The 17,676-nt window shown below is 34.8% G+C and overlaps 2 protein-coding genes and 1 long non-coding RNA gene across 4 annotated transcripts in view; 1 reads left to right on the forward strand and 2 right to left on the reverse strand.

Annotated features, from left to right (window-relative positions):
• LOC116162967 (GTP-binding protein REM 1) overlaps positions 1 to 17,676 on the forward strand; it is a 58,979-nt gene that overhangs the window by 23,475 nt on the left and 17,828 nt on the right. Inside the window, exons 3-4 of the mRNA XM_031476771.1 lie at positions 9,504 to 9,593; positions 9,879 to 9,970. Of these exons, the coding sequence (XP_031332631.1) occupies positions 9,504 to 9,593; positions 9,879 to 9,970 (182 nt within the window). The remainder of the gene's footprint in view (positions 1 to 9,503; positions 9,594 to 9,878; positions 9,971 to 17,676) is intronic.
• Positions 11,417 to 13,544, reverse strand: LOC116159325. Its single transcript, XM_031472282.1, has 2 exons — positions 13,475 to 13,544; positions 11,417 to 13,415 (listed from the first exon to the last, which is right to left on the reverse strand). Exons 1-2 carry the CDS (start codon positions 13,505 to 13,507, stop codon positions 12,798 to 12,800), a joined length of 651 nt encoding a protein of 216 aa, XP_031328142.1. The 5' UTR covers positions 13,508 to 13,544; the 3' UTR covers positions 11,417 to 12,797.
• Positions 13,551 to 14,329, reverse strand: LOC116159330. 2 transcript variants are annotated; one of them, XR_004142958.1, is made up of 3 exons: positions 13,974 to 14,329; positions 13,776 to 13,859; positions 13,551 to 13,618 (listed from the first exon to the last, which is right to left on the reverse strand). It is a non-coding gene; the product is annotated as an uncharacterized LOC116159330 (long non-coding RNA). The 2 variants fall into 2 exon arrangements; XR_004142959.1 differs by lacking the exon at positions 13,551 to 13,618 and having other exon boundaries at positions 13,667 to 13,859; positions 13,974 to 14,086; positions 14,145 to 14,329.

Below are 17,676 nucleotides of genomic sequence, written 5' to 3' on the forward strand. Positions count from 1 at the left end.
CTCAACGCCTTACACCGCAACCCTAACAAAAATAAAAAATTCAATCCCATTAAAAGGCTCTCGTTCATCAGTGATGAAGTCCCTTACGAAAGTGGGGTTGACTTTTCGTTCAACATTGACTCGTATCCTGGAAGTCGCTCGCATTTGTCATTTTTTTGAAATAATTAATTGTTACAACTTGGAATAATTTAGTGGTAATTCGTATATCATAAATGGGCATAAGGTGAAAGTAAGGTATTGTAGAGGGAAAAATAAAATTGTATTCGCGTATAAGGTTTCTGTTTATGTAGGCACCAAAGTAAATCCCAAACAAATTGGGTTTCCAATTCGGTTTAGTACAAATGGAAACTAATGTAGAGAACAAAGTTGCGATCGCGAGGCAATTCAACGTATTTAGTTTAGTGGATTTAATTGCTGATTACCATTGCGTTACCTACACCTATCTACCTCGACGAAAATGAAATGACCCCTTTTACTTCTAATAATCAATTAAGAAATAATCGCAAATGTTCATCAATTACAGTGAATTTTTTTTTAATGCGAACATAGGAGTTTTTGCATGCAATGTAATTTCCCTATGTTCGATTTTTAAAAAACACATCAATCTATTGTGTAGTTCAAATGAGTAGTAGATACAATTAACAGCTGTCACATTTTTAAAAATACAACCGTCCAATTTAATTACGAAATCGGTTAGGTTATTGCTTAGAATGTCAAGGAGGACACTTCGAACATTTATTGTAATTGTTTTCGTTATTTATTTTCTTCATTTATGTATTGAATAGATCAAATCAGTAGAATACCAGGTGCACATGACCTACAAATAATTGAAGGTTGGTTCACAATGAGTTGTGGTGTCAGTGCGTTGCCTGTGAGGTCAAGTTATCGTAAGTTTAAGAAAAATGTATCCTAAAGTTGCTATGGCCTCACATGGCTTCTTTAAAAAAATCTTATCGAGTGCTCTTCATCATAAAGACTATAGAGTTGCTGTTCATAGTCACACAAGTTGCGCGATTTGGGAATGTGAACCGTACACACCTCATTGATGTGTTTTTTTTTTAAATCGAACATAGGGAAATTACATTGCTTGCAAACTCCTATGTTCGCATTTAAAAAAAACTCACTGTATATATTCCATTATCTGATAATATATAATTTATTATCTTTTTACCAACTACTCGATTCCCAAAAATATTCGATTAATGGAGTTGATGTATAGAAAATCAAAACTCCATTACTGATTATCTTCCACCTATCGATAATAGCTACCTATATTTACGAGGAACAACTCCAGTACCTGAAAAAATACTATAAAACCACTTTCATAGTTTTCTAAACAAATAGACCGAATACGTACCTAAAATAACCATCAAGTTTCTTTGGTTTACACTGCAATTACATTTTTGTGTAAGTTGGGTTGCATAACTGTCAGACATATCAATACATTGTAATGTGTAAAATTGAACATAAGAGGTTTGTACCTTCAGAAATTTTACGCACTGTATATTAAATTTTTTATTTCCATTATTATCTACGTAACATTGTTAAAATAAGCATGTTGTGCTTGTTGGAAATACAAGGTGAGGCATAATATCGAGCGATGTTGGAAATACAAGGTGAGGCATAATATCGAGCGATTTTGAAAGTGCTGTTAAACAAGAACACTTAGTTAAACAAAAAACCTTTTTAATCATTTTAGCCAAGTGAATATGCGGGTTGCATTATTGAATTCAATAAAGGTGGTGCAACCTAAGGCTCAAATGTCCGCCTCGCGTTCCTAAAAATATGTAGCTACAAGAGTATACCACAACAAAAAAAACGCGCCATGTTCTGTACCTCAAGATGGCGTGGAATTGAATACATTTCGAGTTCTGTATTTTCGTGGTACAGGTTTCTTTCACATAGTTATTTGCTTCGCCGACCGAGGTCGTTGCTATTCCTTCTTTAATTCAGTATTGCGTGTAGTTGTATTTTTTTCTTCGTTCCCATCGCGCAGTAAAGTTTCTGCTCTCGAGTTGATTAGATGTAAACAACTCGTGGTAACCGTTACTTTTCTGACGACGTGTCTACCTGTACAAGGGCTTAGTGTTTTGCCTGTATCATATTTATCTTTGGAATGGTTTTCTTTTTCTCTTTGATGTCATGGTGGCTCCATCGAAAGGTTTTTACTGATTAGTATTTTGCAGTTAAAACAATTCGAGGTATTACGCAGTATTTTTCTAAAGACATGTTTTTTTTGGGTTTTAACTTTGCTCGCATTTTTCTCTTTTAACGTCAATATTTGAAGTTCAATTAATTTTTAGTAAAAGGGGATCAACACGTAGTGAGAGAAAACAACGGAGCTATAGTCGTTAAGTGAATATCACGGAAATGTAATAATTACAATTCGATCGTATCGAAAACAAGTATGTAATCAAACGGTATATCAAGGAGTCGTCGAAATAAAACAATTACGTTTTGAACTACAGGTCGCAACGGCCTTTTTGAGCTCAAGAAGGGCGCTTTCCGCCAATCTGTAACAGACAACAACACAAATAAACGAATAAAAGGGGTGGTTAATAGGGCGGCCCATAAAATATTGCGCAAGCACTGTTAACGTCTGACACCCGGCAATCAGATATAAAAACTGTAATTAATACTAAAAAAGAATAAATAATTCGAATGACTTTACACTAGCAAAAGCATTATTTTGATCGACCACGGATTGTCCTAGCAATCGTCGGGGTATAAAAGCATTAAGGTGACATTAAATTCAAGGAAAGTACTTTACGATGCACGATACAATCTAATGAATTCAAAATATAAATATAATATGAGCTTTGAACTAAACAAATAACGTAACTAAAAAAATGATAGGTATCGGCTTCGGATAAAAACTCAGTAACTTCAAAACTACTTCACAAAGCAACGGTAGCTAATATCTCAAATAACTCCGCTAACTTGAAGTGTACAATGTAATCAACCTAACAGAAATGAATCTTCGTAGCAATCAGAAAGTAACGTAAACCAAATCGGGTCTGAGGCTGGATCCACATTCGTGATCGTGATTCACAACGCGTCCGTGAATCACGTATCCTGTGGATCCAGCCTGAGCATCGGTAAAGTTAAATCTTGGATAGCGACAAAAACAAAATACGTAGTATCAGGTATAACTCTAGCGGTAAGACAAAGAAGTAAGTAAAAGAAACCTCTAACACTAGAAAGAACTCTAACGGTAAGACAAAGAACTCAGATAATAAGAAATCTACTACAGAAATTAACTTACATCTAAACTAGTGGATTACAAAAAAGATACCTAGATGGCGTAAGGATATAAATAAGAGCACGAATACTAAATTTGAATTACAACCGAAAAGCACGTAACGGTATCATCAATTACTAGTTGATAAAACAATATCACATAACGAATTCAATAAATATTTTACGCCCCCACATACAACAAACAGAAACCTCCGATCCATCGCACAATCCGACGTAATTGAATTGAAAATCTCCCTTCTGTATGTTAAAAATGTAAAATGCTACAACGTGTAAAAGTTCCACTCTACCTAAATATCGAAACCCTACAGTATGCCCTACCTTGTATTAATATCCTGTACTAATCTTAAACCTTCCCTTAATAAACAATAAAATCCACACTGCAATGAAGATAAGTTAACATTAGTTAAGTTAAATGGATATTTCCCAAAACGATTGTAAAATAATTCGTAGTTTATAATATTATGTAATTAAAGCGACATTTAATGAAACATTACGTATGTACTATACACAACAACTAACAAGTAAACTAATCCACCCCCAAAGTACCCACCCTGCTTAACCGCTAAAACTCGATCACAATTAGTGCGTAATTTAAACAAAGGCCCTGCGAATCCCAATGTATGATAACAAGCATCTATGAAATCAACAGCAAATAAGTAAAGGCAATTATGTACCTACACTCTACTTATTGAAGGGTACAATTTAAAATACCTGGCTTCTAAAATAAACGCAATTAAACCACCGCTATCTTTTTAGTTGTGATGACAAAAAGTTTTCTTCTTCGTCAGTTCGATGTTGCTTGAAGGGCGAACTAAGTCATCTCTCTTTTACGTGTAGCCTTCGTCCTTGTGCAATTTGAATTGCTAAAATTCGCGGTAAAACATTTCCAATGGCCGTAGCTTGCGTTTTACTCCATAAATTAACCCTGACTGGGAACTAGATTTCCGCTTCGTTTGATATGTAACAAACTAGAGTAGACTCATTCTCTGATCCAGGTATAAAAGCGGGACTTTTTCTCGCGTCACTTGCTATCTGACTGCACTGTCGAGTGACACGCTCAAAAATTCAGAACCGAACTGAATTTGTGGGAAAAACTTCCCCGGAGGTCTCGTTGTTTTGACTATAGCACGTTCGCACCTCCAGATTCAGTACGGTGCTTATAGATAACACACTACATGTTTGTCCAACTTATTAACAAACGTCACAATAACAGCACAAGGAGATTATGTTGTTTTTAATATTTGAATTCAATCATATGTCAGTTTGGCATCATTACGGAGAGGAACAAGGATAGCGTTATCAAAGAATGACGTAAATTAGTAAGAGAGGAATTTAGTCCAAAGACCCAATACACGAACGCGGTATAAAAAGTTCTATTGTCGCAACTTGCGAGAAAACTTGCTAGTCTATTTCCGCCTTTACAGTTATTCTAACGAGTCAAGTCAATGGCCCGTATGAATAAAAGTAAGCAAATGCTTATACTTGCAAAATTCAAAGTAAATACTCGTAAGTCCTCCTTCGCACTGGGCGACTTAGCAGTAGTGTTGCCAACCGTAGCGGATTCCTCTACCGTAGCGGTTTGGTGATGCTTTTAGCGGCGTAGCGGCGGCATGAGATTAATTCTTTCAAAGTAGCGGAATTATACTTATCGTAAGAATAGGAAATGTGTAATTACTCTAGACAAGTTATTTGCAATATCGTAGAACGTAATGTGTACAAGAAATAAATTAGAGAATTGCTTATTTAAGACGTGAGATTTTCTGTTTTAAAAATTAGTCATCGTCTTTATCAATTATAAACTGCCATTCTGAATATTGTCTTATTTTTAGAGTCTTAAAGACTTGCACAAGACATTAACAAAGGGGACCATTTACTTATTCGATGATTCAGATGGTCGCCTTTAAAAATGAATCATCTTTGTTGGTGCAATATACACTGTTTTATGTCATGTCAGCTCCCTCGTCTTTGACGTCTTTACAACTTGCAAGTTGTAAAACGTGCACATTTGCACAAAACAATAAACAAAGCGTCTCTATTATGATAAAACCTTGAGTTATTTTATTTTTTAGTTTAGATAAATAGACAAACATTTTCATTTTTCGTTATTTTATTTCACTTTGTGTTGGCATTTGGTCAAGTTCGTTCGTCCTTTAGTCATTTTGATTGGTGTTCAATAGTAGTATATACCTGGATAGTAATAATAATTATACTTTTACTGCGTCGGGGTTTCGGGACTTTTGTCAAAGATTCAACAATCATTGGACAATTGTAATATCAGGTATGCATACAAATAAGTCCACGAGGGCACAGGTTGCTAATAAATACCGAATTTTCCATTTCTACATAGACGGCAGTAATTAACAATGAGCGACAGCGAATCTGATGATTTTAGTGACAGTGGGGAAGCTAAGTATCTCAGATACCAATATGAACAGGAAAAAAGTATCTGGCAACAATTAGAACATTGCGAACATCCACCTGCAGCATCGCAGGATCCCCATCCAGGTTCTAGTAAGGAGTCTAGTGGCCATCCTGTCATTCCTGTCCATCCAAAGGGAAGTTCGCGTGTTCAGCGATTTACTGAAAAATGGTTGACCGATGAAAAGTTAAAAGGTTGGATTCAACCTGCCGATCACGATTCCACTTATGCAAAATGTAGTGCGTGTTTGTGTTTTTCAATAAATCTCAATTCGGATACTCAGGATTAACTTTATTTGAAACTTAAAACGAATTCTTTACAACGTTCATCAAAGTGTGTCTAGCTAATGGCGATCAACTTAAAAAAGTAACTAACTTCGTGTAGCTTACAAAACTACAACGTTGCCAAACTAACTAAATTACGATATCAAACAGTGCGTGTATAGTTTTTTTAAAAGCAAAATACAGTGACCTGGTGAATCATGCTAACTCAATTCGCCATAAAAATTGTGTGAAAAGACTAAAAAGTTGCGGTAAGGTGGACATTATGATTAAAAGTAACATAAATAAATCCCATGAACATATTGACGTAGTTTGCGCTACACTTAGAAGTGCTTTAATGGTGGCTACACACAATTTCAGTTTGGTCACCCAAATTAATAAACTTTAACGATTCTATGGTGGCGCAAAAGGTACAACTAAGTCGCACAAAGTGTACCATGATAATCCAAAACGTTTTAGCCGCGGTCGCAAAAGAACAATTAAAGCGTCAAATTAAAGGACAAAAAGTTTCGATTTTATTAGATGAAGCTAGTGACATAAGCAACAAAAAGTTACTATGCATTTTGGTGAAATTTGTCAATAATTCTGAAATTACTACACAGCTTCTCGGTTTGAAAGAAGTCGATAGCGATCATGGCACAGCAAAGGGTTTATATTCTTTGCTTAAAGAATGTCTAGTGCAGTTTGAAATACTAGAAAGTGATATAATCGGTTATTGTGCAGACAATGCAAGTGTGATGATGGGATCAAAAGAAAGTGTCAAACAATATTTGTTAAAATCTAATCCCAATCTAATTTCAAATGGCTGTATTTGTCACAGCATACATCTTGTGGCAGTTGCAGCTGCAGCTTGTTTGCCAAATATGTAGAAAATTTGCTACAAAATATTAGCACCTATTTTTCGAGAAGTCCGAAACGTCAATCGGTGCTTGAATCATTTCAAGAGTTTATGATGAGAGAAAAATTAAAAATGCTAAAGCCTAGTGCAACACGTTGGCTAGCCTTGTCGAAAAGTGTGGAAAGGGTACTTGAAATGTGGGATGTTTTAGTAGAGCTATTCCGATTAGCTGAATTTGAGGGGGAATCAGAGGTTGCAAAAATAATAAATAATAGTAGGGGAGCTAGCACGAAATCCACTGAACGAGAATGATCAAAATTTTAACCGATGCAGTTCCATTTGGCCCTATTAGAGTATGCTAAAATCGATCGTCTGCCGCCTCAGGTCATATGACTTAAGGCGCTGCGGGTACTTCTTGCGGTACCAATTCTGAAAGGTTGTTTTTCGAGAAAATAAGTTATACACCAAATGAAAACGTTGATAATAGCTCTTAAAAAATATTTAAAAAAATCGCGCACATTTGATAACTCCGTAAAAAAACAATTCTTAGTCGGTTTTTCACGAACTTTCTACGGATATAACTAGGTTACGGTTAAACGAATGAAGCTGATTTTTTCTACAGACTGATTATAGGTACTACTAATGACTTAACGGTGTTTCGTTTTTAAATTTTTTCTCTAATTTTAAGATTATCTTATCATCTTAACATTATAAGATATCTTATAATTAGAGAAAAAATTTAAAAAAGAAACACTCTCATAGTCATTGGCTGTGTCCATCATTAGTCTGTAAAAAAAATCAGCTTCATTTATCCGACGGTAACCTAGTTATATCCGTAGAAAGTTCGTGAAAAACCGACTAAGAATTGTTTTTTTACGGAGTTATCAAATGTGCGCGATTTTTTTAAATATTTTTTTAAGAGCTATTATCAACGTTTTCATTTGATGTATAACTTATTTTCTCGAAAAACAACCTTTCAGAATTGGTGCCGCAAGAAGTACCCGCAGCGCCCTAAGTCATATGACCTGAGGCGGCAGACGATCGATTTTAGCATACTCTAATAGGGCCAAATGGAACTGCATCGGTTAAAATTTTGATCATTCTCGTTCAGTGAATTTCGTGCTAGCTCCCCTACTATAACGATTTAAATAATCCAATTAGTAAGGCTTATTTGCATTTTTTAATGTTTATTTTACCAGCGTTTAATCAATTCAACGCATTCTTTCAATCAGAAAAACTGTTGACTCCTTTAATGTGTTCAGAGTGTTTAAGATTTCTGAAAATGTTAGGAATAAATTTTTAAAAAAAGGAGTATCTTAGTGATGATAACATAACTAAAGTTAACGTGTTAAATCCCCATTGTTTGCTGCCTATTGAAGCGATTAAGGTCGGATCATCAACTACAGAAATTATTAGTTGTTTTGATATTAGCTTAAAAGAAAAATTTTTGTTTAAATGTTTAAATTTTTATCAAACTGCATTTACAGAGTGCTTGAACCGTTTTCCATTAAATGATTTTTTTTTAAATTTAAATGTCATCCAAAGAGATATTGCCTTGAACATTTCAATGAACACGAATATTGCTTCTGTAGCTGCAAAAATATGCCCCAATAACGTCGACGTGTGCATCCAAGAATTTAATAAATTAAAAATATTTTTTTCAAATGAAGAGAAATCTCTTTTACCACAAAATCCAATTGAATTTTGGAATCATTTAAGTTCTTTAACGGATTATAATGACGAATTTATCTTTCAAAATATATCTAAACTCGCATTAATAGTGCTATGCATTCCACATGGTAATGCCGATGTCGAGGCCGATGTTGAAAGGATATTTTCAAATATAAATGACATTAAAACAAAAAAACGAAACAAACTTTCAATTCCAGTATTGGAAGCCGTATTACAATATATTAAATTAGATACGCATAATAAAAAAGTGTGTTGCAACACTTACAAGTTCACGCAAGAGCACTTTAATAAATACAATTCAAATATGTATTCTTTTAAAAATTAGAAGTTGTAATTTAAATAAAAAACATTGTTTATGGGAGTTTGTTTTTGTCTGATTGGATCACCCTTACTAAAAAAATTTACAATACAATCTCACGTAGCGCCGTAGCAGCTTTTCTTTATAAAGAGCGGTATTTTACTACGGTGGTGGTGGTAAAGCATCACAAATAGTTGGCAACACTGCTTAGCAGCGCTTCTAAGCTGAAGGACAGGACGTAGTGCAGCGCTGCTAAACCATGCTAAACAGAGCAGTATGAAGGGCCAGTTACGAGTATTTACTTTGAATTTTGCAAGTATAAGCATTTGCTTATTATTATTCATACGGGCCATTGAATCAATTATGGGCTCCTAGATGAAAATGAAATTAATTACTAAAAGAAATTCCGTTGAATCGTTTACATCACAAGGGTCGTGAAAGTTCAAATAAAACAAACTTACGTTAATTCATAGTAAAAATATAAAAGCAAAGCAAAAAAACTGATAGCAAATTCCTCATTCATTCCTGATGGTTCCAACAGTGACACGCAGAAATCTTCAAACTTGTCTAATAGAAAATTCCGATGATAGTAATTTTGTAATTAATTACACTATTTACACAGAATTGTCATGGAACTTAACACTTTGATTTGAAATCTTTCTCACGATTCTATGCTCTAAATATGTTATAATAACCTTCATATATTGTTTTCAGGTAAACTTCCAAAATCACTAACCACACCACTACAACACTTTCGTGAAGACAATAAACGTTTGAAGAAGCGGAACTTAAACGATTTTGTTGGTAGGATATGTTTGTTTAGTTTTCTAACACACGGATTTTAGTTCTGCGAACAACCAAATAGTTCACTCGCCGGTTTAGTTAGTCGCAAAGTCATAAAGAGGGTGCAATTTGGTTGTCTCAGAAGCTTCCTTATTTAGCTCGTATACGTTCTTAAGTATCGCCTTCCATTTGTAAAAGTCGCTATGAAGGTTATTATAAAATGTGGCGTAGAAGCTATTTACCTACAGCTAATTACACAATGTATCTAACTCGTATATCTCATTAAACGTATTATTTTTGTTACAGATGATGAAAGTGGAGAGAAATCAGTGTCGGTGCTGCTGGCTGGAGAAGAATCTGAGTTGACATTTATCGACTTTGCTACTGCAGATTTATCGGTAAGCGTCTCTTGATGGATTTTTCAAAAATTCAGTTACTAACCCCGTAATTAGAAGTGCAGCAAGACAATTTTTAAAATGAGCAATGCTGAATTATTGTTACAACGTATTGGTAGGATAAATCTCCGAAAGTTCTTTATGAGTTCCAACTAACACTATAAATATATAAAACAAAGGTTGAATAAATATTTTATTAGGTTTTTTTCTCATGAAAGGTATAAGTAGCTGTCTCAAAAGTCACAGATATTCAACTTAATAGTTATTTATGTATCAAGGGCATTAAGACGATATTTATGCCGAGGGCGACAGAGCCCGAGGGATTGTAAGTTGCCCGAGGGTTAAATATCGAGTAATGCCTGAGGTGCATACAAAATTTTATTTTTCATCGTTTCAAATAATGCAATTTCCAATATACAAATGTAATGATTTAATTTTTATTGTTTGCCCACATTAAAGTGCTTTACGAATCAAGTGCATTCTTTTTTTATTACATAAAATATGAAACTACCGTCAATAAATCTGTACCTTGGAAGAAAAAGGGCCAATGTCCATTTCAGATGTTTTGAATAAAATGATTTAGAAGTTTTACGTAACCTATTTATTTGAATATCGTAGTTGTTTATTCTAATACTGATTTTTTGTTTGTTTAATATTGTTAGTCACATTGGACTATTTTAATATAATGTAATGATTTTTTTATTTTTTTACAAAATATAAGAAAGCAGTGGACATTGGCCTTCAATTTTGAAACAGAAGTGGACATTGGGCCTACATTTGAGAAATTACACTATAAAACTCGGTCAACAAAATGATTTATTTTCCACAAAACAACAAGAAATAATAAGATAAAATGCCATTTAATCGCTTTCGGCGCCTGGAAGAATATCAGGATCCAGTTCTTCAGATTTTTTTAAAGCTTGATAATAGTACATTATATACCAAGGTAGAGAAGTCCACTATTATTGCCTGAGCACCAAGATTACATCTCGAGGCGCTTGCGCCGAGGGGTGTAAGGTGCGAAGGTCTACCGTGGTATATATACTATTTTTTTCACTACTAGCACTTGAAATCCTCTAAATTAACATATTATATTGATAAGAGAGTTAACGGTTGAACAGAATTGTTTGTTTCTTAATTTAACATGTCAATCAAGTACGTGGAAGTACAAGTCAAACAGGCCGTATTTTGTTCTGTCATTGAGATTTTTCAAAGATTAATTTCGTTCGAATTTTTTCAAAATGTGATAATTTTAGGTATGTAATTTCTCTGGAAATTGCGAATGGTGGCAATTATTCGTTTTAGAGAACTTGTCTAAACGTTCATTGAGCGAAATTTCGGGTTGTGTTTTCTAAAAGTGACAGCGGGACAGTTCTCATTATTGACTACTAGTTAATAATAAAAAATTATTAACCACTTTGAACAAATGCCGAGAAAGCCTACTTTACAAGTGGAAAAAAGGTTAATAATCATGTCATCAGACGCTAGTAGTGAAAAAAATGGTTTATTGTATTGGCTGATATAGGGCAGTAAATCCATCAGATTGCTAACCTTAAGCTCTGCTACAGGCAGAGGATCCAAAGTAATTGGTTTCGGTTGGGCAACTTCAATTTCGTTAGCTCGTTTTCTGGTAGAGCCTCTCCTTAGGTCAATTTTTTTGAATTCTTCGCTTTCCTCAAGACTCGTTTTATACAAACAACGATAATCGTTATTATGACTGTACATTAAGCATTTTATCTTCATCCATGGAATTGCTTCGCCATCGTCATTTTTCTTACGATGTACCAACTTATCGGATAGCAGGCTACTGAAATTCAAAAATTCCTTTTGTGGCATTTCTACAACCTGTAGAGGAGGACTTCTTCGTATGTTCCTTATAAAATTGCACCAATCGTGAGGAACTTCTATTTCAGCCGTTGTTTTCCTTTTGGCAGCTTCTATCACGGCATGTATTGTATCCGCCTCCATGTGGGTGTGACCAGGTTCCATAAATTTATGATGCACTTCTTTCAAGCTTCGACCCAACCTTTTCATTTCATTCATTACTAACAAGACCATTGTGCACATAAAAATATTCCTATTTTGTCCGGAACACGAATCACTATACAAGTGAAGCACTTCCACTTCATTTGGAAGGGAAAGTATAAACTGCCTTAGACATGAAGATATTTCTTGTCCACCACGGCCTGCTACTGTTTCGTTCCAAAGGTAACAAATGCCAACACTACCTTTTGTAGTAGTTTGATACACAGTTAGGTTGTACGTCCATAATTGCCTTTTGTAGAATGAAACACCGTTACGAAGATACGGTGTTGGCAGACATTTTTCTAAATCAAAAGAGGCTACTGCAAAAGACTTATCCTGTTTGCTTCGTTCTTTGTCCAGCGCCTTTTGTTTATAAGCTTTTTCAGCGAAATCTAGATGTTTTTCCTTGTCCTCCAGAAGTTTTTTCTGAATCTCATTTTCCTCTTCAGTTAATTGCTTGTTTTCCAAGTTTTGTAAGCTCAAGGCAAACTGGTCACATTTGGCACAAGTATCGTTTTTTGGAGCATGAAAACTAAGGTTAAACTCCTCATTGAAAATTTTTCTATATAGTGACTCCTTTTCAGCTGTTTTATCATTGCTTCTGCAATATTCACAGTACAGACGATACATCTCTGCAATCGAAAGATCGGAACTTAGGTATTTCTTTGAGGTACGTTCTCGCGAATAATGACTCCTGTATGCCGGAAAACGATTGATGTGATTTCTGATAGTATCTTTTTGCTCATCTGCAATTTTCTTGTGTTTTGAGTGCTTACCTCTACCATCTAAAGGGCAAATGCTTGACTTAGCCACTCTTTTTTTTCTCTGTAATGGTCCTAATTTTTTTTAAAGTAAAATCGAAGGTATGACGATACATTATCTGACACACTTCATTACTTTGACCGTTATCATCCGTTAGGAAATATTTTCTAGTAAATTTTCTGCGACTGCAATTACCATTTTTTTCCTTTAATTTTCTAACTCTTTCTCTTTGTTTTGTGGTTTCTTTAATGGTCTCTGAAATATACTGATCCTGGGCGTCTTTTGATAAGTTGTAAAAATCTTCGAATAGCTTCTTCCTGCGTTCTTCACTAATTTTCTCATAGCACTTCATTCGGCAAGTGCAAGGCAATTTCATTTCTTTTGCAACCTTAACGCTTCCTTTCTTGCTCACATATTCTTTGCCTTGTTCTTTCAACGCTTTCCTAATATTTTCCTTCCACGATTTAGCATTTCTAACACGCTTCCTAGTTTTTTGTTCATCTACCTTTTTCTGACGTCCTCCTACTTTACGTTTCTGAGTAAGACTTTCCAAATTCTGTTCTCCACTTCCCTCGAAACGCGTGTGTTCATTTTCTGTTTTTTTATGAGGAGTATCATTTTCTGAAATCTCTTCTGGGTTTTCGCTCTGGAGTTGGACATTCTAAAAAATAACGCTTTTGTTAGGCGAATTATAAAAAATAGTAATTTAAAACGATGTACCTCAAAATCTGCTGTAACTGGATACGAGTTCATGTTACTGTCGATCCCATCATCAATATCAGAAGCATCGGAGGGGGAGTAATCAGGATCTACATATGAATCATCATCGTTGTCAGTAATAAATTCCCCTGGTTCGAGATTGGTCTAAAACAAAAACTCGGTTGTTATCTCTGTCTCACTAAGATATGTAGTTAGCCTATTGGTAAAACCGACATTGCTTAAAAAAGTTTTGGCTTGTGTTATCATTGTTTCCTGTCGATCTGCATTTTCTAAAAAAATGAATAAGATAAAAACCACTCACCGCATTAGTTTCAATCGTAATGTTCTGCAAAGTTGCGTAATTATTCGAATCGTTATCCTCAATCAGTTGGATCTCATTGGATACCTAAAACCAATTTAGCAATAATACATTTTAATAATAATATTGTTTGGTAATCTATTCAATCGCAAAATTTAGAATTTGAGTGCCGTTTATTCCATTATGTACAAGTATACTTACAATAGGAGTTAAAGGTTGTAATGACGTTTCAGGTGAACAATAACAGTTATTATCAGCTATTGAACTTGTAGGTAATGTTGACTCACTTCTCTGTTTCTTATCAACATTATCAGCTAAAAAATATAACTTTAATCCTCAATGCAACATAAATATGTGCAAAAGTGAACTTACAATTTTGAGATGCGAGTCCGCAGTTTCTCAGAATTTGAAGCGTCCTTTTATTCATTTTTATTGTTCATAAACAACACCACAAAAAGAATACCGTTACACTAAAATTTGAGGTTAAAACATGTGCAGCATAATAATTAATTAAGGCCAATGTCCAAAAGTTAATTCATGTAAAAGGGCTAATGTCCATCATGATGGACATTGGCCTTTATCACAATTAATATGAAACGGCCAAAGTCCATCGTTGAGGACATTAGCCCTTTTTCTATGAAACTCAAATGGACTTACGCCCTAATGGGAATTCACTATATTGAATATTAGCATACCGTGGAGATTGGCCTTTTTTTATATGAAAGTATGGAAGGCGACAACACTGTCTATGACATAAGCCCCAAACCGTAATTTATGGACATTGGCCCTTTTTCTTCCAAGGTACAGATATTGACAGGCCGTTTGAGGCATAATGAGTCATGACCAGTTATGCCCTCTCTTTATGCCTCAGCCGGATAGACTGCTATATATATCTATATTATGAAGATATTAATTGGCATTATCAATATTGCAAATGACAAAAGTAATACTATTCATACTTAATATGCCCCTCAATGATATATTAACTGAAGTGCAATCCATTACTGATCGATGACTTACGAAAGAGTTTAAATTTCCTATAATCGTCCTTAAAGTCTTAGTAAAGGAACCAACTCACGTGGAATATCTATTGTAAAGCTACCTACAAAATACGTGCAATCCCTGCCGTAATACTCCATAAACCAAGATCAATTACTACATCAGGCTATCTAAAATAATGTAACGGAAACGTAAGATATAGAAGGGTTGCTGAATAATACAGTTCACTTAAAAATACGTTCTTCTCAATTTTAAGCTAAATTCAATAGACGTGATTGAAATGATGTGAAGTTGGCGGAATGTAAATGCCTGCGGGAGACGGCCTTTTTCTGTTCTACCCACTTTAAAGATCTGTCGCGCGCACAACCCGAACGTACGTCTGTAAGTGGAAAGGAAACGCTTTAAACAAAAATGGAAGGATTTTTTTAATCCTTTAACGTCATTCAACCTTACTACCCTTCAGAACTTTTAATCGAATATCACCGGACATTGGATTTATACATTCAAAATGCGCCATAAATTTTCCCTATAAGCGGCAGTGTGTGTGACGTATGCTGGAAATTATGAAAATGATATGCGAAGCACGTTCCCCCCATTCGCTCCATGAGAAGTTTTCGTTGCCATTAACGCATATTTTTACGCAAACATCTTCATCCCAAGACCCTTTGACGGTTTCGATTTAGATTTAATCAACTCGTATGGATCATCTATGAGGCTTCACTAATATCAAAGGACTGCAAGATAAAATTATCTACTTACACACAGCACTTACTCCTAAAATGTTAAATGCAGCACATTTTCTTAGCGTACAAGTCGCGTAAATAAACGTCCACATTGTCGTAGGATTATAACTAACACTATAACGACGGAAACAATTTGGAACAGAATCCTTAACATTCTGTAACACTATTAGGTTTGGTTACATCACACAACATCTCCAGCGGATTACTAAAAGAGAACGATATTGAATTTCAAATTTTACAAAGAACGCCAAAGGCAAACTTCAAAATTGACAAAGGCCAGTTTATCTCGTTCTCGTTAGGTTATTCGTTAGCCCCTGTAGCGCGATTCGTATTTGAAGATTTGTCTTCGGGAATTATTATGTAAATTTCTTTTCAATTAGACATTCCGGGCACCTACCTTACGCAATGGCTGATAAATTTAGTTTCAGTGAATTTAAAAGATCTAATACACAGCTGATTTAACAATGAAACTTGAATGGTAATCAATTCAGAATCAACCAGTATTAAATCTCTACTTAGGTAATTTTTCGTAATGGATAAGGTGCTTCGAAATCTGAGCAGATGTTTCGCTTACCGACGGAACCTGTCGATCTGAGAACTGCAAGTATAAATCTTGCAGTTATTATTGGCTAAAAACTACAGGAACAGATATTGAAAAAAGCATCCGAAGGAATTCCGCAATGCGTTTTTTAAATGTCACCCACGCTTTATTAATAATGACGGATCGAATGTTTTTTTGTCTTATTTATCTCGTGATATAAATCGAGAGCGATCAATAATTTCACTGACCTATAATTTTTGTAATATAACGCCATGAAAAAAAAATCACAAACACAAAGACGAAAAACACAAATAAATTGACTCATCCTTTCAGTAGAGAATTAGATAAAAATGCAATAACCCTTGCTTCAATGAATTTCCTTGGGAACCTACCAAAACCGACGAAATTCTAAAACGAGTCTATGAAATGCTGAATAAATTTCACCGTAATTATCTAAATAACTACCTACAGCGTAACGACAATGTTATTAATAAAACTTTGTAGGCTCTAGTAATTGTCATAAAATCTAGTTAAACTGTAATTCTCCCTAGATAATTTATAGTGCCTGTACAATTACTTGGAAACCGCTGGAGTAGGCCATCCGTGTATTAGACGAACTGCTACAAATTTCTCCCCAATAGACAAGTTTCTTGCTAAAATTTCGGGTAAATTAATGATATGAGTACAGTTATGAAGCCTGGCAGCGACGCATCTGTTACCCACGTAAATGATTGATTGTTTAGAGATTTCCAAACTTCCTGTAGGTATAATGTAAATTTTAAAGTAGATTACCGTTGCGTCGTAGGTAAATTATAATGGCAAGAGGAAATTCTATGCTTTTGAATTTCGGTTTCTGATACAAATGAGTTGCATTTTAACAAGTATAAATTGTGCATAGATAAAGTGCATTTTTAAACCGAGGTAGCTTAGTAAATGGTTTAGTGCTAGATTTATCGATGTTTACTTTCTAAGCAGATGATTAATGGGGAGGGGATTAATGGGGTATAGCAACGGAACAAGAGACGAACAGAACATCTGATCGTAAATACCAAGTATTAGATGAGTTCCAGCTAAGCAGACATATCAATCATAGATTGGTGAACTCGTTTTAGCATTGCATAAGAGAACGGTACTTCATCAACAAGAGTGATACGTCAATAAACTACAATGTCAAAAATGAGACCTAATTTCAATTAATTCGAAATTACGTACCCATTAATAAATGGGTTTCGGATTACGATATAAATAAAACAAAGATAAGTATTTAAATCGACACATATGGCATAACCTAAAAGAAATACGTTAACAAAGAGGAATTATATAAAAATAACTACCTAAAGAGCCCTGTCCCATTCGCGTACAGATGGTCTAGATTACTTTGGAAATTTTCCACATCAGAAATCAGAGCTGTCACTAAGAGCGCATTCAGTCAATCACCTAAACCAAGAGTACATTCCCCGAACCAACGACACGTTACAAGACGTACCAATCGTCCTTTGTAAGATATATGTATCAGAAATTCTATCCGATCACGATAAGGGCCGGAGGAGGACTTTGGTTGGTATAAATTAATCTCTTTCGTTTAAACCTTCTACTAGAGTACAATGAAGGATAAAACCAA

Source organism: Photinus pyralis, unplaced genomic scaffold (assembly GCF_008802855.1).
Source record: "Photinus pyralis isolate 1611_PpyrPB1 unplaced genomic scaffold, Ppyr1.3 Ppyr1.4_LG1, whole genome shotgun sequence".
In the NCBI taxonomy this organism is placed as follows: domain Eukaryota; kingdom Metazoa; phylum Arthropoda; class Insecta; order Coleoptera; family Lampyridae; genus Photinus; species Photinus pyralis.

Coding starts and splice junctions, on each gene's coding strand:
- LOC116159325 (XM_031472282.1), bottom strand. CDS start 13,507: ATGAACTCGTATCCAGTTACAGCAGATTTTGAG. Junction 13,416..13,474: donor CAGTTACAGCAGATTTTGAG/GTACATCGTTTT, acceptor GTTATTTTTTAG/AATGTCCAACTCCAGAGCGA.